This window comes from Meriones unguiculatus, chromosome 5, assembly GCF_030254825.1.
Source record: "Meriones unguiculatus strain TT.TT164.6M chromosome 5, Bangor_MerUng_6.1, whole genome shotgun sequence".
In the NCBI taxonomy this organism is placed as follows: Eukaryota; Metazoa; Chordata; class Mammalia; order Rodentia; family Muridae; genus Meriones; species Meriones unguiculatus.
In genome coordinates, this window is record NC_083353.1 from 110,856,669 (window position 1) to 110,882,003 (window position 25,335).

Genomic DNA, 25,335 nt, shown 5'->3' on the forward strand with positions numbered 1-25,335 from the left:
CCGTATAATCCTGACATTCATCGGGTGCTTAATCATATCCTGTACTGCTAAGACACCTGTTTTCAAAATGTCACCTGTTGGGAAGCCTCTTGCCTCCACATGGTCACTTTGGGCCACTGCTATGTTCCTCCTTCCAGAATGCCACAAAACCATCTAAAATCCTTCCCTGTTTGCTGGCTTGATTATCACCTGTCCCTCCATCATCATAAACTCAGGATCTACAAACGGGGTGGGAGAACCTGTTAAATTTCATAACCCATACTACTCTCCCAGTGCCAAGGACATGGTCTGGAATTTCACAAGTGCTCGGGAAATATTTGCTGAACTCTGATTTGTGTCCTGGTCCCTTAACATTGTTCTCCGAGATGAGCACCGTACCCAGATCCCAGAGACGAAGAAGATATGAGAAGAACTAAGGTACTTCCTTCCGACAAGAACACTTTTGAGATACAGCGTCCCTTAACTAAAATGATCAGGACAGAATGAATGGAGTCAGAGATTCATGTCTGAAACCCAAAACTTCTTACTTTCTCTTTAACTACATCACCTCTGCCACCAAACTCTATCACATCTTTCCTTGAGATGGCTCAGGTTTTGTCTGTCTCCCTTTCAAGCTAGACACTCACTGCCTACCCTTGGAAGGGGAGGTCACAATAGTAACCACTAGGGGTGGTTTCAGGTTGAGGAGGTCATTCATTCATGCCATTCATTCATTCATTCATTCATTCGAGACAGAGCCTGGCTGTGTCACCCTAGCTGACCTGGAACTCACAGAGACTCACCTGTGTCTGCCTACTGAGTCCTAGGATTAAGAGCCCATGCCACACACATGGCTATTTCTTTTAAGACAGGGTTGTAGCCCAGCATGGTGGAAGCACAGGTAGGCAGATTTCCATGAATTCACGTTTACATGGTGAGTTCCAGGACAGCCAGGGCTGCATACCTTACCTATCTCAAAATAAATACCTTACCTTTAAAAGAAAATCATACCACACGGGCAAAGCTGGCATCAGAGTTGCAGCAACCTTTCTCAGTCTCCTAAGCACTGGGATTACAGACATGTGCTATCATGACCAGCTCTGAACGTCTGTTGTAAACCACCCTGTAAACTTCCAACAGTTCTACCTTCGTACAGTCAGTCCCTAGAATATACAGACGCTCAATAAATGTCTGATGAGTAGAAATACAAATTAATTTCTAAAAGGGGGCTTTTGTTACCTCAAACTCCTGCCTAAGAGGGTTTATGTTGCCACCCCATCCCTTAGCAGGTCTGAATTCTGCAGAGTGATGTCACAAGAAGTCATATAAGGCTACTCAACTTCATCTCCCTCACCCCAAGCACCAGGTCTTGGTTCCCTTGCTGTCACTTAGTCAATGCCATCTGCCTCCCACAGAAATATTCACCTCTGAAAGCACACACGCACACAGGCATGTATATACACACACACACAGAGACTGTCAGAGAGCTTAGATGTGCAAGCTGAAAGGTGGAAGGTGAGGTAGTTCAGCACTCACAAAGACCCAAGTTTGGTTCCCAGCACCCGTATCAGGCAGCTTGCAACCACCTGTAAGTCCAGCTTCAGGGGAATTCCAACGCCAGCTTCTGGCTTCCATAGTCTACCTGCACTCACACGGACACATAAACAAAAGTAAGTAAATCTCGCTGGGTGGCGGTGGTGACGGCAGTGCGCACATCTTTAATCTCAGCACTCAGGAGGCAGAGGCAGGTAGATCTGGGAGTTCGAGGCCAGCCTGGTCTACAAAGTGAGGCAAGTCCAGGACAGCCAGGGAAATGCTGTCTCAAAAAAAAAAAGAAAGGAAGGAAGGAAGGAAGGAAGGAAGGAAGGAAGGAAGGAAGGAAGGAAGGAAGCAACCAAGGAAGGAAGCAAGGAAGGAAGGGAGGGAACAAAACATCAGCATTCACTGCTCAGTGTTTCGTAAGTGGGAATACAATGTGACCTTCCGTGACCTTGCCACCAGGTCTTCCACAGCATGATAGACAATATCCCCAATTATTAGCCAAAATAAACCCTTCCTTCCTGCCCTGGTTACTTTCCCCGCTGCTGTGCTAAACAACGCCGCCAAAACCAATAGATCACAGTCCATCATGCAGGGAGCCTCACCTGACCAGGGATGACAATGCCTCCTTTAATCTTCCATCAGCAGGCAAGGAAACACACAGACATGGCTGCTGGAAGCCAACACAAGCAACTGTGAACTGAGGGTCCCTTTCCCAGGTGTGTCAAGCTGACAAATAACTTAAGCCACCATATTTCCTTAAGTTGCTTTTGACGGGGTTTTGTGTGTGTATGTGTGCCATAGCAACAAAAAAGTAATTAATACAGTCCCCTCTAGATTTTTATTTTCCTTTGTTTTTAATCATTTAAAAAATTATTTTATCTAGTCTAGTACCCATAGCATGTCAAAACCAAGATTTAAATCAATTTTATTTTATTGTTTGTTTGAGACAGGGCCTCATCAGGTAGCCTTAGGGGACCTGGAACTCATAAAGAGCCTCCCGCCCCTGCCTGAGTGTCTGTAAAGGCATGCGCCACCATGCTACAATCTAAATTAAGATTACCGTGCATGTTCCTGCCTTCCAGAGCCTTCCGTCCTTAGCATGTAGCCCGGAGCACACAGTGTCATGACAGGCTGTTGTGTCCCGAGGAGTGCACTTTCCTGTCCTACTACAAGAAAACTGGGCTAAGTCTCCGTCTGCTGACCTGCCTCCCAACCGGATGCAGATATGTGCCTATAGCAGGGGTGGAGAGACGGACTCAGTGCTAAGCAGCATGAAGGAAAAGAGTGGCTGGAGAATGTGTTTCCAGGAGCAGGTGCTGGGCAGAAATGGCCTGGGCAGCGAATGCCTGGAGGTGGGCACAGGTTTGGCATAGGCTAACCTGAAGGAGCCCTGGCCACAGGGCAGTGGAGGACTCCATCAATTGACCCCCTCTCTATTTCCTCCAGACTGGAAACTTCAAGGAGAAAGAGGTGTGTGTTGGGGGTTGGGGGGGGCGACATTCACAGAGCACTTAACTTCCTGACCTCTAATTAGTCACCTGTATGTGGTAGACTCATTAACCTCACTAAGAAGAAAGCTCTACACCAAGCAGACTGACCCCTGACCCAGATGAGGCCTCGGCGGAGGCTCGGAAAGGAATTACCTTAAGTGAAGTCTTAAATCAGTGAGTAACAGAACTGGGATTAAAACCCTGCCTTGTCTTCATGTTCCACAGTTTTCCAGGAACCATCAAGGTTTTATTCTGTTCAGTTCTCTACAAAAAAAAGCAAATGCTCCATAGACATTTTCCCTTAAGCTTTAGAGTGAATCATCCCAGTTACCATTCAAGATTTGCAAACTGAAAATTGAAAAACACACATTAATCAATTTCCTGGGTGCTTATATAGAGAATCTCTTGGAAGTCCTTTCTCTCTTCCTATCCTCCTCCTTCCTCTCTCTCTTTCCTTCCTTCCTTATTTATTTATTTATTTATTTATTTATTTATTTATTTTTAGGTTTTGCCTGCACGTCTATGTGAGGGTATCAGAAGCCCTGGAACTGGGGTTACAGACAGTGAGCTGTCATGGGGCGCTGGGATTTGAACACCAGTCCTCTGGAAGAGTGACAGTGCTCTGAACTGCTGAGCCATCTCTCTATATACACACAACTTTTTTTGAGACAAGGTCTCACTGTGTAGCTCTGGCTGGCCTGGAACTCATTATGTAGACCAGGCTGACCTTAAACTCACAGAGATCCACCAACCTCAGCCTCCCAAGCGCAGGGACCACAGGTGTACGCCAGCACAACAGGGGCCTTTTCTCCCCTGTTCCCATCCTTCAGCCCTCTTCTAAGGGCCCTGATGCTACAAAGCATAATTTTACCACCTATAAAGCAGAACACAGAAACATGGTTCAAAAGAAATGGAGTCCAAGTATGGCCGGGCAATCCTTTCGGATGGATCTCCGTGAGTTCACGGACAGGACAGGCTGTATAGTGAGAGCTAAAAAAAAAAAAAAAAAGCTGGCTATATTGATACAAACCTGTAATCTCAACCAGAAGATGAAGGCAGGAGAACCATAGGTTCAAGGCCAGCCTGAACTATGTAGAGAGACTATCTTGGAAAACAAACTGATAAAAGGAAAAGGACAAGAAACTGGAAGAGGGGCTGGAGAGATGGCTCAGTGATTAAGTGCACTGGCTGTTCTTCCAAAGGTCCTGAGTTCAGTTCCCAGCAGCGACATGGTGACTCACAACCATCCGTAATGGAATATGATCCCCTCCGCTGGTGTGCATGAAAACAGAGCGCTCTAAACATAAAATAAATAAATATCATTTTAGAAACAAACAAACAAACTAGAAGAGGAAGCTGGGTGTGGTGATTCATGTTTTTAATCCCAGCACTCCCCAGCAGAGGCAAGCAGATCTCTACGAGTTCAAAACCAACCTGGTCTACAAAGTGAGTCCAGGACAGCCAGGGATCTGATACACAGAGAAACCCTGTCTCGAAAAACAAACAAACAAACAAACAAAGAAGAAATTGGAAGAGGGGAACAAAATCTTTTCCCTGATCTATGTCCTCAGCTGTTCAGAAAGGGGAGAAAGCTCTGTTTGTGGCTTTACGGATCTGTGAGCCACGGGCTGGGCAGCAGACATGGGTCTTCACATCCGTGATCCCCCTGACACGCTCAGGTCTCTCTTACACTGGCAGTGCCCATGTGACAGATGAGGTTTCTAGCCTTGCTGTGTTGGGAAGCACCCAAGCCATACTGAATGTTCCTTGTTTACATTACCTTGCAACAACAGTGGCTCAGGTCCCAGTGTCTGTCAGTAAATCCTACATTTTGAATGATCTTTCCATACAAAAAGGTGAGGATTTATTTTTGAATAACATTCAAATTTCCAATTGGCTTTTTTTTTTTGAGACAGGGCTGCTCTGTGTAGCCCTGACTGTCCTATGTAGACCAGGCTGGCCTCAAACTCAGAGATCTACCTGCCTCTGCCTCCCTGAGTGCTGGGATTAGAGAAATGTACCACCGAGCCTGGCTTGTGGTTTTGTTTTTTTGTTTTTCCTTTTTTTTTTTTTTTTCAATGCAGTTTATTCAGGAATATTGAACAATCCTCGGACCCCGGGGAAAGCCAGCCCACAGCTTAAATAGCCTCTGGGTAGCCAACCCAGGCGTGCCACGGGGGCAATGCAGATAGGTCCACATACATGGAAGCAAGCCAGATCCTTGGCCTTAGCCAAATGTGTAGTTGTTCGTGACAGAGAGCACTCACCATCGGGAAGGTGGAAGGCGGAAACCAGCTCCATCTTTAAGGCATAGCATTCCGCAGCTCTTCCTTTTTTTTTTTAAAGGAAATAATTTTCTAGATTTTTGTGTTTTTAAATCTAGAATCTTCTTTATATACCAACCAGCTTGTGCTACTTTATTTACTTATTCTGCAGTTTCTTTTCAATAATCTCTCAGTTAGAGTAGTGGACAGGGGCAATTTTTTAAATGTTGCAATGTATACTGTAGCACTCTTATTGATTTTTTTAATTAAGTGGCTTGTAAGAATCACAGGCTGTTAAGATGATATAAACTAGAAGTAGCTGTAGGACATACACAAAAAAAAAATAAATTAGTATAGGCATAAAATTGATAGAAAAATACAGATCTGCAGCTGGGAACATAGCTCAGTTGTAAAGAAAGCACTTGCTTAACATAAGTGAAGTTCTGGGTTCCATCCCTACCATTATAAAGTGAAGAAAAGAAGGAAGGAAAGAAGGAAGGAAGGGAGAAAAGAGGGAGGGAGGAAGGAAGGGAAGAGGGAGGGAGGGAAGGCAGGTTACAAATCATGAAATCCCTTATGCTTTTCTCCATGTGAAGGAGGAATTAAAAGCTAAGGCTTTCTAATACCTACACAAAGGGAAAAACCAGGGCTGACTTGGCCAATAAAAACTAAACTGCTGAAGTTAAACATAGTTATTCCAGTATCAAGACTGAAAGAAATATTTTTTGGCGGGGGGGGGGTTCACACACAATAAAAGCAAAAACCCAGCAGGACACACACCTGTTATCTCAGAACTCGGGAAGGCAGAGGCAGGTGGACCTCTATGAGGCCAGCTGGTCTACAAAGTGAGTCCAGCCAAGGCTACACAGAGAAACCCTATCTCAAACAAACAAACAAACAAACAAAAAGCAACAGCTCCCAGTTTTGCTGGGTCCCCAAGCTTCCCTTAGGCACTGATGTTACATCAGTTATGCTAGAGTGCCTATAGCACAGAATAGTAAAGCTCTGCAGTTTAACATGGTCCAGCTATAAGCTGTCACTGGGGACAAGGAATATTCATTATTTTTAGAAACAAAGAATATTTTAAAGCCAGGCACTGGGACACACGCTTGCAATACTGGGACTTGGCGGGTAGGGGCAAGATCAGAAATTCAAGACCAGCTTCAGGTACACAGTGAGTTGAAGGCCAGCCTGGATTATACAAGACCCTGTCTCGAGAAAAACTTCTGTGTGTATGTGTCAAATGCATATAACAAATCAAATGTGTGATTCTACTTGAATGACATATAAAACAGTCTAAATTAATAGATGCTGGTGCCATGGGTTAATTTGCAAAGGGAAGCCCAAGGGTCTAACAGGATTGTTGTTTCTTCATCATGGATGGCTACCCAGGTAGGCTGCCAATCACACTATACACACCCCCTCCCCGTGTGGGAGTGCCAGACTGCCCGCCTGTCTCTGTGTATCTGTGTCTTCAATCAAAAGGTTTTTTAAAAAAAACTGAGAGCTGGAGAATGCCTCAGTAGTTAGAACATGTTTAGGACTCTTATGGAGAATTCAAGCTGGATTTCTAGCACCCGCCAGGCAGCTTACAACTGCCTGTGGCTCCAGCTCCAGCAGGGTATGACACCTCTGGCTTCCGTGAGCACACAGGCAAACAGACAGACATAATTTAAAAGAAGCAGAAATAGCGGGGCACGGTGGCACATGTGCACGCCTTTAACCCAGCATGTAGAAGGCAAAGGCAGGCAGATGCCTGTGAGTTCAAAGTCAGCCTGATCTACATGGTGAGTTCCAGGCCAGCAAGAGCTACATGGTGAGACTCTGACTCAGAGAGACAGACAGACAGACATCCTCTATGTAACCTTGGCTGTCCTGGAACTCACTCTGTAGACCAGACTGGCCTCGAATCTCAAAGACAATCTTTTTTTTTTCTTAGCTACGAATATAGGTATAGTGGTACAAAGTCTTAGCTCAAACTCTAGCAAAGCAAAAAATAATTAATTAACGCGATCATTTTTATGTAATGGATGCTTCCAACATTTGAGGAATCTGAGCCAGAGATAGAGCTATTGGTTGGTAGAGCGTTTGCCTAGCATGCAGGAAGCCCTGGCTTTTCCTCCTCACCACATGAAAGGAACTGGTGTGTCGCAAAGCGTGTCTGTAATCCAAGGTATCAGGTTCACTCAGGAAGGCAAAAGCATCAGAAGCTCAAGGTCATCCTTGGCTAATCGGGAGTTGGAGGCTAGCCTGGGCAACATGAAACCCTGTCTAAAAGGGGGATGGAAGGGGGACAGGAAGCATGAGTATAAAAACAGAAACAAAACAAAACTAAAGCCCTATCACGCTTTGCTCAGAATACACAACCTTTTCATTCAGTCCTACAGCCTTTATATCTGCCATCCAAACTTATCTGTCCCAGCAGTATTCTCTCATGTTAGTTACTCTAGAAATCTATTAATTAGGTAGCTCGAAACGTCAAAGGAGGGCTGCACCACAGCTTAAATGTATAGTTGGCCTGGTTTAGACCTCACCGTCTTGGGATATAAGAAAAAGTGCTAGTGGAAAATTTCTTCAAGGGGAGGGACTTGAGGCCGGTGGAAGTTGGTAGACACTAGACAGCACCAAGCCCAAGAACAGCCTCCAGGCCCCCTTCCAAAGCAAACGCCACAGCAGCCGCTCTGCTCTGCTCCAGAAAGCTCAGCACGGCAGGGCCAGGCCAGAGGCTGTGGCCTGGAAAATTACTGCTGTATACCTTCCAGCCTCCAGTGAACCAGCACAGAAGCGGCCGTTTCAGAAGACCGTGTGCTGCGGAAGTAGAAGAATCAAGCCCTGAAGGACGGGCTGTGTCTGGTAGCTCCAGTGCCACCACACGTAGACTGAGAATCCCGAGGTGGGGAACAGGATGTAGCTGGGGGTTGTCGTGCCAAGATACCCTCGGGTTCCATCAGAACAGGACTCCAGAGTCCGGGTAAAGGACAGACACAAAGAAGGGTGCTTTCTCCTCTCCTCAAATTCCACACACCTGCTAGGCAACACTCACAAACAACACAGGTGCCTCAATTCTTTTTAAGTTTTTCTTTTGAATTATGGGTCTATATCTAAGTCTATGTGTGTTCGTGTGTGTGTAAGTGTATGTGTCCTCAGAGGCTCTGATCCCCTGGAGCTGGAGTTGCAGGCGCTGTGAATTTGCCCAACAAGGATGCTAGGAACCAAACTCAGGACCATCTTCTCAATTCCTTTTTTTCTTTTTGAGGTTTCTCTGTGTAGCCATGGCTGTCCTGGAACTCACTCTATAGAACAGACTGACCTCAAATGACCTCAAACTCAGAGGTCCGCCTGCCTCTGCCTCCCAAGTGCTGGGATCAAAAAGGCATGAGTCACCACCACCCCCAGAGACTGCTCAATTTTTATCTTTGACATTCATATTCAAAGGCGTTATTTCTTATTTTTGACATCCATACTCAAAGGCATTAGAGATTATGTGTATGATGGTACAAAGGACAAGAATTCCTGGGTCTTATTCTTGAGTTAGTCACTGATAAATCAGTCTCTGCTGATAGAAATTATCAGACACTGTGACAGAACTGTCTAATGGTTAGCAGAGGGTTTTTGTTTGTTTGACACAGGGTCTCTCTGTGTATCCTGGAATCGCTTAGTAGACCAGGTTGGCCTCCAGCTCACAGAGATCTGCCCGCCTCTTAAACGCAAGGCTTATTTATTACTTTTTTATGTGCATTGGTGTTTTGCCTGTATGTGTGTAAGGGTGTTGATCCCCTGGAAATGGAGTTAGAGACAGCTGGGAGCCTCCATGTGGGTGCTGGAAATTGAACCTGGGTCATCTGGAAGGGCAGTCGGTGCTTTTAACGGCTGAGCCATCTCAGCAGCCTCAGTTAGCAGACATATTTAATTAAGTGAGTGCTTAGTATGTGCCCAGAACTATGTACTAACTTGAAGGGACCCATAGCAGCCAGGTGATATATGATATACCAAACACCAAGGCACAGAGAGGCAAGAAGAGCACAAGATAAAGAGCCAGTGGTTCCTCAAGAAAGAGCAGTGTGTCCGACAGCAGGAGCTGAGCTGTGCTGGGCTGGGCTGGGCTAGGCTGGGTTGGGCTGTGCTGACCTGTGCTGACCTGTGCTGACCTGTGCTGACCTGTGCTGACCTGTGAGGTTCCCCTCCAAGCCATACTATCCTCCTTTGCCCACAAATCTGCCTCATTTGTGTCTCCCTGCCACTCACTTCTCGGATTACAGCTCTGCCCTGGGTTACCTCTGCTCCAGGAAGTTTGTATCCTTCCAAGCAGAATGGCTGTGATGATAGGATGTCTGCCTGACATTGGTGGAAGGTCCTCCTTCCCTTGGTGTACTCAAGCCAGTCAAAACTCACAAGGACCAACTTAGGCAGACCTAAGAGGCAGCAAAAGACAATTAGTTTCCTAGGCTTGTGAGCACTTTGGTGTCCAGCAGGTAAACCTAGTACTTGGGTAGGAACACGCCAGCCCCCGTTCTAAAAATGAAACCAGTATACACTGTGGTCACTGTCTCTCTGTGCTGGCTTTATAACAAATGTCATCTCTTGGCTCCAAGTTGACCCCAACTGTGAGTCCATTATATAGCAAAGAACCTAGAAACCATTTTAGTGTGACCTCTGCCTTCTGGCAGAACCTTACCTGGCTCAATATGAAGAAATGGATATAACTTGGATTTTTTTGTTTGTTTGTTGTTGTTTGGTTGGTTTTTGTTTTTCAAGACAGGTTTCTCTGTGTAGCCCTGTCTGTCCTGAAACGTGCTCTGTAGACCAGGCTGACCTTGAACTCACAGAGATCTTCCTGTCTCTGCCTCCTGAGTGCTGGGGTTAAAGGTGTGTGCCACCATGCCCGACTATGAACATAACTTGTTAAAGCCTACCTGCATGGAGGACCCTCAACAGTCTGCTGCCTGGGCTGCTGTTCATCCAGTCCACACCAGCTAGTAGAATTCTGACACACTTAGGTGCGTTGTCTGAATGCAGCCGTCACCTCAGGCGCTCTGAGCATCACCACTACTGTGACTAGCCATCCCAGAGCCGCTTTTACCATCCAGAAACTTAAGGATTCAGATGTGGGCAAGAGCACGGAGTTCTCAAGACCCTGTTCCAATGCCACTACCCGTCCTCACAGTATTAGTAAGCAGCTTTGCACGGCCCTTGACTGTTCCACCCAGCAGTGCTATCCTACCCTAAAACTTAACACCTGTTTTCCTGCTTTCCACGAACTAGATGCTATGCTTTCTTTTCCAATTGTTCTTCAAAGTCTCTCAGCAGCTCAGGGGCCCAACAGTCTTTCACAGCTGAGCCTCATCCTTCATTGACCTATATACCCTCTGTCTCACCACACTCAGTGGCTCCATATTCCCAAGTACCAACTTTTCCTTTTCCCTGCCTCCTGTTCTTTGCTGCCTGAGAGTAGCCTCTTTTCTGCCTCCATCGGAGTCTTCTTTTCTCTCCTTTCACTTTGTTGGTGGTGGTGGTGAGTTTTGTTTTGTTTTTTTCTTTTGAGGCAGGGTCTCATGTAGCACGGGCTGGCCTTGAACAGGCTTAGCATATAAGGTTCACTTTGAACTTCTGATCCTCCTGTCTCTACCCAGGGTGCTGTGACTGCAAGTGTGCCCCACATCCAGTTTTATACGGTCCTGAGGGACAAACCCAGAGCTTCCTGCACACCAGACAAGCACACTGCCGACCGAACTACACCCCCAGCCTCCAGTCATTATTTTTTAAATTTTGTGTGCATCAATCAATATAAGTGTATCACATGCATGCCTCCATGTTGATGCCAGGAACCAAACCTGGGTCCCCCGAAAGAGCAGCAAAGGCTCGTAACCACTGAGCCATCTCTCCAGCCTCAGTTCATCAGAATCTGACCAACTCCTCACCATCGCCCTGAACACCTCCACTTCTATGAAATTACTTGAGAGCTGGCTCCCATTTTCAGAAATATCACAGCAACATCTATTCTCTACGTTTGAAAAAACTTAATTTTTTCGCATTCTGATTGTTTTCACAGAACCCACCTTGCTCGACTCCTAGACAGAAAGCTATAGGAAAAAAAACAAAAAAAACAAAAATGTAAACCCATTGTACTGGCTAGTGTTAAGTCAACTTGACACAGGTTATAGTCATTGGAGAGGGAGCCTCAACTGAGAAAATGCTTCCAATAGGATTAGGCCGTAGTGAAACCCTGTCTCAAAAAAACAAAAATAAATAAATAAATAAGGCTGCGGGCAAGCCTGTAGGGCATTTCCTAAATTAGTGATTGATGTGGAAGGGTCCAGTCCATTGTGGGAGGAGCCATCCCTGAGTTGGTGGTCCTTGGGTGTATAAGAAAGCAGGCTGAGTAAGCCATGTAGAGAAACCAGTAAGCAGCACCCCTCTGTGGACTTCACATCAGCTCCTGCCTCCAGGTTACTGGCTTGTTGAGTTCCTGTCCTGCCCTGACTTCCTTCAATGATGGACCATGAAGTGGAGAAGTGTAACTCAGATAAACCCTTTCCTTCCCAATTTGCTTATGGTCGTGGTGCTTCATCACAGCAACAATAGTCCTAACTAAGACGGCACATTTCGGTCATCACATCTATATAACCTAGCACAGCCAGCAGTGGTGGCGCACGCCTTTGATCCCAGCACTCAGGAGGCAGAGGCAGGCAGATCTCTGAGAATTCAAGTCCAGCCTGGTCTACAGAGTGAGTTCCAGGACAGCCAGGGCTAAATGGAGAAACCCTGTCTCAAAAAATAAATAATTGATTGATTAATTAATAAGATGACCTAGCCCAGCGCTTTACTTGGGCCATGTATTAAATAAATATGACTGGGTGAATGGCTGTAGTTCTTCCAGCCACGGGACCCTTTTCTTTAACGATTTTAGCTGTTTTCCCTTAAAGCTCCCCCATTCGTAGTTATATCTTTTTCTGCATATGGAGCCCAAATTGCACACCATCCATATTTCAAACTACCAGGTTATTTTGTAAAGATGGAGCAGAAACTATGCTCCCCTGTCATTATTTTGCCACCCTAGAGTTTGTGACTGCCATTCTCTATACACTTTTCCAGTGCTAAACCAATATACCCTCACACAAGGACAAGCAAATGACAGGTTCTGGGCAGTGGAGGCCAGCCTCACAGATGACAGGAAGGCGGGTAGTGGACTGAGTTGGCAGAGAATGCTAGAAAGTGGCAGGGTGGCTCACTGGGAAACGGGGCCAAGATGGGGTTCTGGTTGCTGTGGTCAAGTCCTGTATGCAGTGCTGGAAGGGGCAGCTTAGCTACTCTGATTGCTATCGGTATGCAGGGTGTGGGGGAGGGAACACCAGCAGCCCCCTTCTTACTTCTCCCCTACTTCTTCCCCAAAGAGGAATAGCTCTGAGCTGGGAGTAAGACACGGCAAGAGAGGGAATTTTGATGCAAAACATCTGGACTTCTTAATAGCAAAAAGAATGAAGCCAGTTGGTGGTGGCATAAGCCTGAAATCCCAGCACTCAGAGGCAGGCAGATCTCTGGGTTTGTGGCCAGCCTGATCTATAGATTGAGTTCCAAGACTGCCAGAGATACACAGAAAAACTCTGTCTTGGAAAAAAAAAAAATTCAATGAGAACAAGTACAGCCACCCTCTAAATCTCACCCCACAAGGAAATCAAGGCAGGACTAGGACACATTGCACAGTGGGTGGACCTCAGGGTCCTGGGAATCTAAGATCTATGATCTTAGAATCTATGATCTTCAGTGAGCTTAGGCTCATGTTAAAAATCACAAGGAAGACAGGGCATGAAGACAATCGCCTTTAATCCCAGCACTCAGGAGGCAAAGATAAGAGGATCTCTTAGTTTGAAGCTAGCCTGGTTTACAGAGTGAGCTCCGGGACAGCCAGGGCTACACAGAGAAACCCTGTCTCGAAAAGCCAGAAAGAGAGAGAGATCATAAGCAGAAAGGCAGACTCTAGGACATTCACCATAATCAGCGCTCAGGAGACTGAGACAGGAAGATCATGAAATCAAGCCCAGCCTGCAATACATAGCAAGTTGCTGGCCAGCCTGGGCTATACAGTGTAAGCAACTGTCTCAACAAGAATAAAAGAAAGAATGAAAGAGAGAGAGAGAGAGAGAGAGAGAAAGGATGGAAGGAAAGAAAGAAACCACAAGGAACTCTAAGTTAATTCTGGAACAAGATGCTGGGAACATAATTTTTGGAGAACGGTCAGTATGGAAAAAGAAATAATTTTAAAATAAATATTTAAAAGCCCACTAGTCTGGTCTGAGGAAGGCAGCATGATCCAGAGGCTGGGAGCCAGTGTGCGGCTTATTAAGCCACCAGGGCTTGGTCTGGGAAGAGAAAGCACACCTGAGGCAGAGGAGTGAAGGCAACGCGCTGACTTCAGCATCACAAAGCAACTGCTTCCCTGCCCCAGTTTATATAGAGTCTCCCTCGAACCGTGCTGCCAAAGGGTGTTCCAAGGAGCTGGATCCAAGCCTCCCACCTGTACACACTCCAAGAAAGTTCAGCCACCTGCGGCTGGGTGGCCCTGGCGTGAGCGCCTCCAAAAGAAAAACAAAAACAAAAACAAAAACCAAAAGCTGACCAGGGAGCCCGGGGTCAAGCGAAGGGAGAATCCTATACGCCTGCGGCTGAGTGCAACTTTCTCTCCCAGGTGTGCAGGGCTCTCACCATGGAAACGCTCAGTTGGCAGAGGCCATATAGTCTCCATACCCCAACCGAGAGGGACCCTAGAGATCACGTAGGCCAGATTCCTCTTTTTCCTCTCCATCTCTAGCTACATATAGCCAGTAGCTTGATCTCCTGTGACAGTCAGTCCCCTCGCTCACAGACCGCTGAGGTTAGGCTATAAGTACACATCTCCAAACCGACCCCGCTTGGTTACTGACCAGGACGGTAATTTCTTCTTCTGGCCCACAAAAGACAAAACACCACATCCAGCTAAGGGTAAAGCCGTAGACCAAAGTATCTTCCAGGAGGGTATTCTTTAAGTTTCTTAAAACAGGAAAGTGAAACCCCGGGAGAAAATAAACTAGAACTTCCCCCTTTAGGCTGGAGAAGGGCACCTGGCCCTCCTGGGAACTTCTCCACTCTCTTCTGGCTACCAGAAGATGACTTTATACTTTGTTGGGGCTGTCAAAAGTATATTGAAAGTCCCTGTGGATAATCATATCCATTGAAGGGGGGAAAGGCCACTTCCTTCCGTTTTCCTAAGCAGAAACGAGTGCTTTGATCAACTAAAAATACAAGTAAGAGTTTAGTCATGGCAGGGTCGCCTTAGGCGGGGTTTGTTAGCGTTTGTGAGATGAGCGCGGGTTTTGCAGGCAGAGCTTCAAACACTGGAGGAGGCAGTCTGGACGAGCAGAGAACTGCGCACTCGCGAGGCGGGAGACTTGGAAACAGCGGCGCACGCAAGGCGGGAAGGCCAGGCGGCCCCCTCGGAGGTGCGATTGAAAAAGAACCCCCTCTCCCCCCGAAAGCTCGGCCGGTGAGCAAACAGCGAGCCAGCTCCACCAGCGAGCGGAGGACGAAGTCGGGGCGGCGCCGACCGCAGCGTGCGGCCGAGTGCCCGCGCTCGACAACCGCGAGGCTAGGAGTCCCGCAAGGGTGGAAGGCGCCCCCAAACCTCCACCAGCGCTCGGGAGGTCCCGAGGGCGTCACGACCCCAAGCCCTGGGTGGGCGAGCCAGGAGCAGCGACCCTCGGCGGCCCCCCACTGGCCCAGGTCCCCGGGAACGCGCGGGGCGGCGCCGGCACCTGGAATCGGCACGGGAGAGGCGGGTCCCCGCCCCGGAGCGCCCGCCCACCTCCGCCACCTCCTCGCCCCCCGGCGCTACTCACTGTGATTCAGGGGGTTCCTGCCGGCCTGGGCCGACGCCACCAGCTCCAGATACAGAGTCCAGAGTCCCACCGACACCACGGCGAGCAGCAGCAGCAGCCGGAAGCGCCTCCTCAGCAGCTTGATCGGGCGCACGAGCAGCATCAGCAGCGCGGCGCGGGGGCTCCCCATGGCGCTCCGCCCGGGCGCCGGCTTCCCCACTCACCGCCCCGGCCCGGCTCTGCCTCTCAGCGCGGCGCACGGCCAGGCTCCCCGGCTCGCCCTCCAGCCGGCCGCCCGATCATGCTCGGCGCGCCGGGGTCCCTCGGCGGCGCGGGCGCCTCGCAGGTCTCCCTCCGGCCGCGGAGCCGGGCTCCTCCTCCCCAAGTGTCCGCTCCACGCCTCTCCTCGTCTCAGGCCCTCCACCTCCCTCCCTCTTTCCTTCCTTCCTCGCTCCTGCCCGGGAGGCTCTCCTAAGGTGTCCGCCGGCCCCGGCGCTCGCTTGCTCGCTTGCTGGCTGCGGTCAGGGCGCCTTCTTTCAGCGCCGAGCATTACCTTACACCCTACCTGTCTCGGCCCCGCCCCCGGGCACAGGTGGGCTCCGCCCCCGAGAGGCCGAGGGCAGCCGAGAGGTGGGGCCGGAGAGCTGGTCCCTGACGCAGCCACCGGCTTGGGGTTGTGTGGGAGGGGTGTGTCGGGTGTGTGATGAGGGAGATAATGGGAATGAAAGAAGAAGCGAGTTGAGACGTGGACTCTGTGACCGACGGAAGCCCAGTCGCCGCTCCTCCGAGGGAGATGTGGAGCCGAGATTTTTTTTTTTTTAAGTGACCTCTGTGACTTTGGCCTCAGGGCCCTTCCCTGCTACAACAGCCCTAGTTCCAACCACACTTCATTTAGCCTAAACTCTGTCTTCCAAGTCAAATCTGAATACGGCTGTGTTTTTGTTTTTGTTTTCCTGGCCACGCCACACTCTGAAAGGCACCAGGGAAACGCAACGAGAAGTTTCCCCCATTTTGGGTGTTTGGGTGAAAGGGATGTTGGAGAATTTGGGGGAAAAATGGTGGAGTAATTTAGTAGTCCACGAGCTTAGCATGGAGGAGGCCCTGGGTTCCATCCCAGAACCACAAAAGAAATGAGGAAATGAACAGGGGGCGGGCTGGTCCTGACAGATGGCTCAGCTGTTAAGAGCGCATAATGCCACAGGACCTGAGTTGGGTTCCCAGAACCCAAATCACCTGTGACTCCAACTTTCTTTTCTAGCTTCTGCTGCAACCTGTCACCCACACAAACACACACACACACACACACACACACGTACACACGTTTAATTAAACATAAAATATTTTTTAAAAGAGGGGAGAAAGAGAAAAACGAAAAGGAGAGGCACCTCTTCCTTAAGGAGACCATACCACGGTTGGATATTACTTTCTTCTGAGTGTCTCCTTTTCTCCCAACGCTCATGCTGAAGCCTATATGAAAATGCCTTTTAAAAAATCTGGAGCTCTGCTTCACACAAAAACAACAGGAGAGGGGGGAAAAAAGTCCCTAGGGGTTGAAAGGGTCCTCCAGATACTCCGCATTCCAACGCTCTGACTTTAGGCACAGAAAGCAGTATTATCTGATTTAAATGAGTTAAAAACCCAGAAGGGCAGAGGGAATCGGCAGAGGTCACCCAGCAGGTGGAGGTTCAGTTTTCCACTCTCAGAAGAATGTGCAGAGAGCTGGGCATGGTGACACACACCTGTGATCCCAGGGATCCGAGGGAAAAGCAAAGGAGGGCCTAAAATTCAGTCAGTCTCTGCTATGTAGTTGAATGTGAGGCCAGACTAAGGACACACAAAAATGGCCCCCCCGGGGGGGGGAGAGGAAAAGGAGAGAAAGTGGAAGGACCTAGTGTGTTTCGGGACATATTAAAATCAAGCACCTATCATGCAAATGGACAGGGCAGAAGTCTGCAGTGGGTTTTCCTCACTGTGGTTCTTCAGCAGGAGGTGAATGCAAAAGGTAGTTCTCTAACAGAAGTCCCGAGGAAGTGTCTCTGTGAAGGAAGGTTTGGAGAATTGCGTTCACTTGTTTGTTTTCCGAAAGTCGAAGGCAGGAGGGCAGCACGGTCAAGTTAGCCTGAATCTGGAGGGAAGCGGCTGGGGCTCCCATAAAGCCTCTTTTTTTATTGGTAGCAACACAGCTGAGGGTTAGGCTGAGGCACTTGCAACTTTCACTCCTGAAAGCTGGCAATTGTCACATTCAACCAAACTCTCAAGGTACCTGTATGTGGGAACTGGGAGAGATAGGAAACAGGGAAACATATCGTCTCGTTGAGGAGAAAAGATTTTATTGAAAAAGAAATCAGACACTTTAAAGGTCAAATGTCTGGCCCAAGCAATAAGCTGCCAAGAAACACAGAGGTACAATCAAATCACCTTGTGTCTCCCATCCTTGAGCCCGCCTTTCCTCACTTTTGATCCTTGCTAAGAATTAGGCTCAAGTCTCGCGCTGGCTGAACACAAGCTGTACCGCTGAGCCACACTCTAGCCCTGCGTTCTGTTCTTACAGCTTCCTGGAAGATGGAGGTGTGGGTAGAGAAGACCAGGAAATTCTCATGGTGTCCCTCTCCTGTCTTCCGTCTGCTTTCCTGCTCCATACCCCTCCATGGTACTGTGCTTGCTCTACACCCCTGTTAAAATTTTTACTTTTACCGTGTTAGAGATTGAACCCCAAGGCCTTATGCATGCTGGACAAGTACCCCAACCCTGTATTCCTTTGTTTTTGGCTTCTGGTGTTATCACAGACTTGGGCACTCACATTTCTTTCCTGATCAACTGAACTCCAGAGCTAAAGATATGGATCGAAATATTCACACTGACCCATACATGCAGGCTAATGTGTTAACTATATTGTTTTGTTGATGTTGTTGAGACAGTGTTTCTCTGCGTACTTCTGGCTGTCCTGTACTCACTCTATAGACCAGGCTGGCCTCGAACTCACAGAGATTCACCTGCCTCTGCCACCTGAGTGCTGGGATTAAAGGCTTGTTCCACCATCAACCGGCTGAATACATTGTTTATTATGTCTGTTGGTTGTTGTATCAACAACAACTGGATACTCACTAATCCTTCTCATGTCTTTCAGGGACCTTTACCTTCTGACACTGAGCCCACCATAACCCAGAGTCACAATGCAGAGGCCACACATGAAAGGAAAAATAATTATATCCTATTGCCTGCGTGTCTTAGAGTTTTATTGCTGTGAAGAGACACCATGACAAAGGCAACACTTACAAAGGAAAACATTTAATTGGGAATAACTTACAGTTTCAGAGGTTCAGTCCAGTGTCATCATGGCACGAAGCTTGGCATCATGCAGACAGGCTTGGTGTGCGAGGAGCTGAGGGTTATCCTAAGCGTAGGACACCTCAAAGCCTGCCTGACCAGTGACACACTTCCTCCAACAAGGCCACACCTTCTCCAATAAACCTCCTAATAGTGCCACTCCCTATGGCCAAGCCTTCAAACACATGAGTCTGTGGGAGCCAAACCTCTTCGAACTACCACACGTGTGGGGCCGCTTGGAAAGAGCTTTCTTTGGATTTTGGCTGGTCAAGGATTTCAGCGTCAAAGCAAGCCATGCCACAAAAGAAGTTCTTCTTTTCTGATTATAGAAGCATTGAAGGAAAAGTCAAGACAGGCTTTCTAAAGCCAGCCGAGGTCAGCATAGAGACAAAGGAATCTAGGGGTAGCAAATGCAGAAGGGAAGAGCGAGCTGGGCTGTGTGTCAGTGGTAGAGGATGTGTTTGATCCCCAGGGAAGGTGGGTGCACACACATACACTCCCCACACCAAAAAAAAAAAAAAAAAACAATCCTTAAGGCAAGAGGAAGAGGAAAAAGAGAGGGTGATGGTATACATATTACATAAAAACAGAAGGAAACTAGGGGGAGGAAGAGGATCAGTAACAGGGGGGCAAGAAATGATGGGGAAAGTTCATGTGGAAGAGGGCTGAACAAGAACAAACATAATAAAGAGTGTGTGTGTGTGTAATCTACCACAGGAAAACTCGTCACTTGGTATGCTAAACTCTGAAAAAATTAATGCTTTTAAAAAGGAAGAGAAGGATGCCCACTAGCCTAGGCAAACATAGGCAGGGTGGAAGTGGTGGAAGTGATGCTCTATACAGAACAATTATCTTAAAACATATATCTGTAAAAGTATCTTATAATTTGTGGGGCCTTTTCTAATCACCTACTCTAGCTCCTAAATAATGAGACAGAGACCTATTAGATTTATTCAACAAACTTTAAAGCACTAGAATTGGGCAGATATTCATCTGTTCTGGCCCTCTGTGCTATCTGGCTACTTCCCAGTCACATGCCCCAAATTACCTGCCATATTGGTCCTGCCCGGGCTGCTTCTGCTCCATCAGGTCAGTCTTCACGGCTACCTCCTTCCTCTCCCTTGTAGTCCCTCCCTGAGACCCCAAGACTGGGAACAAAAGTCCAGCCTCCCTGTTCTCTCTGCCCAGTCATTGGCTGTCCAGCTTTTTTATTAACCAATCAGAGATAATTGGGGGAAAGTGTTTACACAACATTTATCAATGATGACTACAATATCTAGGTCCAGATTGTAACCAGATCTCGGGGCACAGAAACCAGCATCTAAATACACAGTGCACCAGACCAAAACCCCTAACATATATCTTTTAGGCTTATCTTACGTTATGTCTATGAGCATTTTGCCTACGTGTATGCACGCCATGTGTGTACCTCAGAGGTCGGAAGAGGGCAATCCGGACTTACAGATGGTTGTGGATGCTGGGAATAGAACTGAGGTCCCCCGGAAGACCAACCGGTACTCTTAATCGCAGAGCCATCTCTCCAGGCTAGGGATGTAGGTCAGTTAGTGGAGTGCTGACTTAGCATTCAGAAAGCCCTAGGTTCAGTCCCCAGCACTACACAAAACTAACCTGCAATTCCAGCACTCCAGGAGTGGAGGTAGGAGAATCAGAAATTTAAGGTCATCCTAGGCTACCTAGTGAATTTGAGGCCAGCTTGGGCTATATAACAAGAGGTTGTCTCAAACCCCCATCACCCAAAACAAACTAAGCAAGTAATAAGTAAGTAACAATGCTAGAGTCCTATCCATTTTGGCAAAGCTTTATTTTTTTTCTCTTATCGCATACAAATCATTTATATAGAAGCAATAGGTTTCAACCAATTAATTTTACAGGTTAAAAAAAATGGGCTCAGATATATTAAATACTAAATGTTGTATATGTAATTCATGAGTCTCTCTCTCTCTTTTTTTTTTCCAAAAAGATTTATTTATTATTTAAACAGCATTCTGCCTGCATGTGTGCCAGAAGAGGGCACCAGATCTCACTATAGATGGTTATAAGCCACTATGTTATTGCTGAGAATTGAACTTAGGACCTTCAGAAAAACAGCCAGTGCTCTTAACCTCTGAGCTATCTCTCCAGCCCAATTCATGAGTCTTAAGCAAGATTTTTTTTTTTTCTTTTCTGGTACTAGAAATGAGGCTCAAACTCAGGGCCTGTGATGCTAGTCAAACTGAGTTACATTCCCTGCCCCGTATATATCATACATGAGACTCAGGAGCCCTGACTTCCGGTCCTGCGCACATTTCTTTTTTGTAGTTCTGGGCACAGAACCAAGGACCTTGCAAATGCTTTACACTGAGCTGTATCCCAAGCCCTGAGATCCAGTGTCTTTTTCCTCCTTTGCATGTGCTGCTTTCCTGGAAGTTCCCCTGGAGAAACAAATTCACCTTGGAAACGCTGAGCTCTCTTCCAACACATCTGCAACTCGTTCAAGCATGTTCTGCTTCCCATGCTTGCCCTCCCCTCCCTCATTACTGCCACCTGTCTGTTCTTTGGTGAGGACCTCTTTCTTTCCATTCGTGTTCCCCTGAGTCCATTATCTACGGTTCGCTTCTACAGGGTCATTCCCAGGAGCAGTTAGAAACGCTTACTGAATTAATTGCTTTTATCGCGCTGTTGCCGTTTGCAACAGGGACACAATGTGTCGCCCAGGCTACTCTCTCAATTCCTGGGCTCAAATGATCCTCCTGGGGCTGAAGGGTTGGCTCCGAGGTTAAGAGCACTGTCTGCCGTTCCAAAGATCCCGAGTTCAATTCCCAGCAACCACATGGCGGCTCGCAACCATCTATAATGATATCTACTGCCCTCTTCTGGCCTGTAGGCATACATGCAGGCATAATATTAAAACAACAACAACAACAACAAAAAAAAAAACCCTCCTGCCTAGCCTCCCCACTAACTGGCACTGTAGGCACACATTGCCACACCAGGAGGATTGAACCTCCTTCACTTACTTTCTCCTTACTTCACTCCTTCTCTCACTTTCCAGCATGGTCAGATCCTTCCCTCTGGGTGATGAACTAAACAGCAGGAACTCTGCCGAAGCCCTGTGCCTGTGACCTTACACAGTACTGCCTACGAGACAGGAAGAGTGATGAATAATTACCATCTCTGTGGAAGAATATGAGCAAGGCTCACAGGTCTGAGGGTAATCCCAGTTAGTAATCCCAGATGATAAAGAGGCTAAAGTAGAAGAATCTCAAGTTCAAGGCCTGTCTGGGCTACAGGCTGAGTTCAAAGGCAGACAAAGCAAACTTAGCAAGACCCTATCTCAATTTTTATTAAATGAAGAAAAGAACTGAAGATAGAGGATTTGCTTAGCATATATAGGCCATAGGACCTGCAATTCAATCCCCAACACTAAAAATAAAGCGCAAGATTAAGCCATAAAGAGTAAAAGGATTTTGAGCATGATGACAGTTAAGCTTTTAATCCCAGCAATAAGGAGACAGAGGCAGGCAGATCTCTGTGAGTTCGAAGCCAGCCTAGTCTACTTAGTGAGCTACAAGCCAACCGAGACTAAATAGGGAGACCCTGTCTCAAAAATAAATAAATAAAAATAAAAATAATAAATAGATAGATAGATAGATAGATAGATAAATCCATATAAAGAAAGAAAAGAAAACAGACAAAGGAAGCTACCAAAAGAAAAAGAGGAGGAGGAGGACAATGAAGAAGAAGAAGAAGAAGAAGAAGAAGAAGAAGAAGAAGAAGAAGCAACAATGTTATATGCTCAGGACAAAATAAAGTTTATGGGCTAGAGACAGTCCTCAGCAATTCGCTAAGATCATGACTTTCTCATGACCCCTGCCCCAGTTTTCAGCACAGTATTCAGGAAACAGTAAGCAGGTACCCCCAGGGCAAAAGTATGTGCTTTGATGTTTTCCACCGGGCAATCCACTGCAGGAACATACTTCCCTTTCCAGTTCAAAGTGGGAGTGCACTCTACGCACCCATTATTTTTCAGACAGGATTTTATGTAGCCCAAGCTGTCCCCAAACTCCTTCTATACGGGAGGATGACCTTGACCTCCCAAGTGCTGGGATTACAGGTGTGTGCGCCACTGTGCCCAGTTTGTGCTTCGTATTTTGAAATGGGCAACAAACAGGCTGGCTCAAGATCTCCCTGCTGGCCTCAGTCTCTCGAGGGTTAGGATTATAGGTCTGTGTCGCCGGCAGGCTTATCTGTTGTTGACTATTAACCAGACTTAGAGCCTCACATATGACAAATATTTTACCACTGAGCTACATGCCAACATTTTCTCTTCTAGCTGACCAAGTTCGACCCGAGTGTGCCACCAAGGCTGGTTTATGGGCTGCTTGGGATCTTCGTGCATGCTAGGAGAGCATTCTATCCACTGAGCTAGATCCTAGCTTCTGCCTCCAAATCATTACTACAAGTCTTTCTGCCTTCCTTCAGTGCAAGGGATTCTCCAGGGATTCCCAAGACATTTATTGAGGGGGAAAGAAAATACAGTCGTATTTGTTCAGGCTTTTCAATAGGATAGTATCAATTACTTTCTTCCACCGAAGTTTGCTTCGTTGCTAGGAAGCCTATAGCAACGAATATAGGGAAAAAGCGCTCTTCTTCCTTCTTCTCATCCTCCTTTCCCTCCCCCTCTTATTTCCCCTTCCCCTTATCTTTTTAGGGCTGGGTATTAAAATGAATTCTTTAGGTCATTCATAGCAAGCAGCTTTACCCCTGAGCTACACTCTTAGCCAGCAGAAAAGTCTTGTTTGTTTGTTTTTTGAGACAGGGTTTCTCTGTGTAGCCTTGGCTGTCCTGGACTCACCTTGGTGACCAAGCTATCCTGGAACTCACTGAGATCCACCTGCCTCTGCCTCCCTGAGTGCTGGGATCACAGGTGTGAGCCACCACTCCGGGCTCATTTTGATTTCTCTTTATTTTTAATTTGAATTTTATTTTTACTCCAGTTGAAACTGCATCTTATAACTGAGGGCAGAAAAACTCCTGATTTCTGTTTAGTTGATGCTGACTCATGAGTCAAATGAACTTCCCTGAAGCTCTACTTGTTTCTCTGTCACTAAACCCCACTCAGGAACTACAGGTGATGTCCAGCTGTGAGTACTTACCTAGCAGCCTTGAAGCCCTGGGCTTCTTCCTGGGGTGTGTGTGTCCGGGATGGGAGATGGTGGGAGTTCAAAACCCTAAAAGACACTCTCTTACCTTTCTCCAGAAAGACACTCTTCTGTTAGCATCCTGCGGTCTGATACTAGAGATAATGGTAGGCAATCTTAAAGCTGAAACTAAGGTGTGTAACTCATTACTCCAAGCAGATCCTTGCCCCATACCACGTCATGTGTCCTAGCTCTGTGGTTCACCATTTCTTTACAACAGTCACCGGTCATCAGTGAGGACAATGACTTGGCGCTTTCTTCTTTTCCTGTGAGGACGTATTTCACAGGTGTGGTTCTTGTAAATCTGCACACACACACACACACACACACACACACACACACACACACACGTGTGTTTGCAATCCCCTTGAGGGAGCTGCACAGACTAAGGACCCAGAAGCAGCTCTTCGGCACACTTCAGCTCTCTGGCACCACCTTCTGCATCTCTGAGGATGTTCCTGGCATGCTCAGAATTAGGCTGTAGAGCACTGGGCTTCTGCTGTTTCCTATCTCTATTCTTTTGGGGTTTCTGTTTTGTTTTGGAGACAGAGGAACTTGCTCTGTAGATCAGGCTGGCCTCACACTCAGAGATCCACCCACCTCTGCCTCCCTGAGTGCTGGGATTAAAGGTATTGGACACCAAGAGGGGCCAGAGCATATCTTTTGTTTGTTCTTGTTTTGTTTGAGACGTCTTTCTCTTAGCCCCAGGTGGCCTGGAAATCACTGTGTAACTCTATCGATCCTCCTGCCTCAGCTTTCCAAATGCTGAGGTTGTGGGCATGAGCCACCATGCCTGCCTTCTGACCATGTTTTCTGCTTCCTATGATCTGCATGCTCTGTAGCATCCAGTGGAGAAATCATTCCATAACTTTTTTTTTTTTTAAATGTTTCTCCAAACAGCCCTGGCTATCCTGGACCTTGCTCTGTAGATCAGGCTGGTCTCAAACTCAGATCCACCTGCCTCTCCAGTGCTAGGATTAAAGGCGTGTGCCACCTCTGCCTGCCATCAATAGACACTCGGTGATAATAGAAACTATGCTTAATCTCGGTTATGTGAGCCCCTTTCTCTTCCACAGTCCACCCATCTGAGGATTTCTTCTCCTAGTAAAACAGAAATGGTCCGGACTGAAACTGTAGCTCGGTAGCTGATCACTTGCCTAACAGGGTCAAAGCTCTGGACTCAAACTTCATAATGGAAAAAGAAGAAGAGGAGGAGGAGGAAGAGGAAGAAAGAGAGAGGGAGAGAGAGAGAAAAAAGAAGGATCACACCATAGCACACTTCTGCCTTTCTTTTACTGACTTGCACCTTGTGCCTCAAACACAGTTGCACCTATTCACCTGCCAGGATCACTGCGGGCACCTTGGACAAACGGCCCCCTCACTGCTACGTGAACCTACCTCCTGCTTTGCCGGGGAAACAATGGTCCTAAAACCCAGGACATGCGCCGAGTGCCACAGAACTGCACCAGCGCTCAAGCCCCGGACAGACTTTCTGAAAACCTTCTTTGTCTAGGTCCGCTGGTGCAGGCTGTAAACCCGGTAAGAGAACCCAGTCGCCGCTTAAGACGCAATCACTGCAGCATCTCAGCTGCTGGTCTCCATTTCCAGACCGCGATGCTGGGCACCGATGCAAGGCGGAGCTGCTGGTTTAGGGTTTCTCAGCCGCCTTATCTAAGGACCGGCT

At 47.4% G+C, this 25,335-nt stretch overlaps 1 protein-coding gene across 1 annotated transcript in view; it reads right to left on the reverse strand.

Annotated features, from left to right (window-relative positions):
* The window catches only part of B4galnt3 (beta-1,4-N-acetyl-galactosaminyltransferase 3), a 90,738-nt gene extending 75,375 nt beyond the window's left edge, over positions 1–15,363 (reverse strand). The window contains exon 1 of the mRNA XM_021632582.2: positions 15,145–15,363. Coding sequence (XP_021488257.1) covers positions 15,145–15,313 — 169 coding nt within the window. The 5' untranslated portion in view covers positions 15,314–15,363. The remainder of the gene's footprint in view (positions 1–15,144) is intronic.
* Between the last annotated feature and the right edge of the window lie 9,972 nt (positions 15,364–25,335).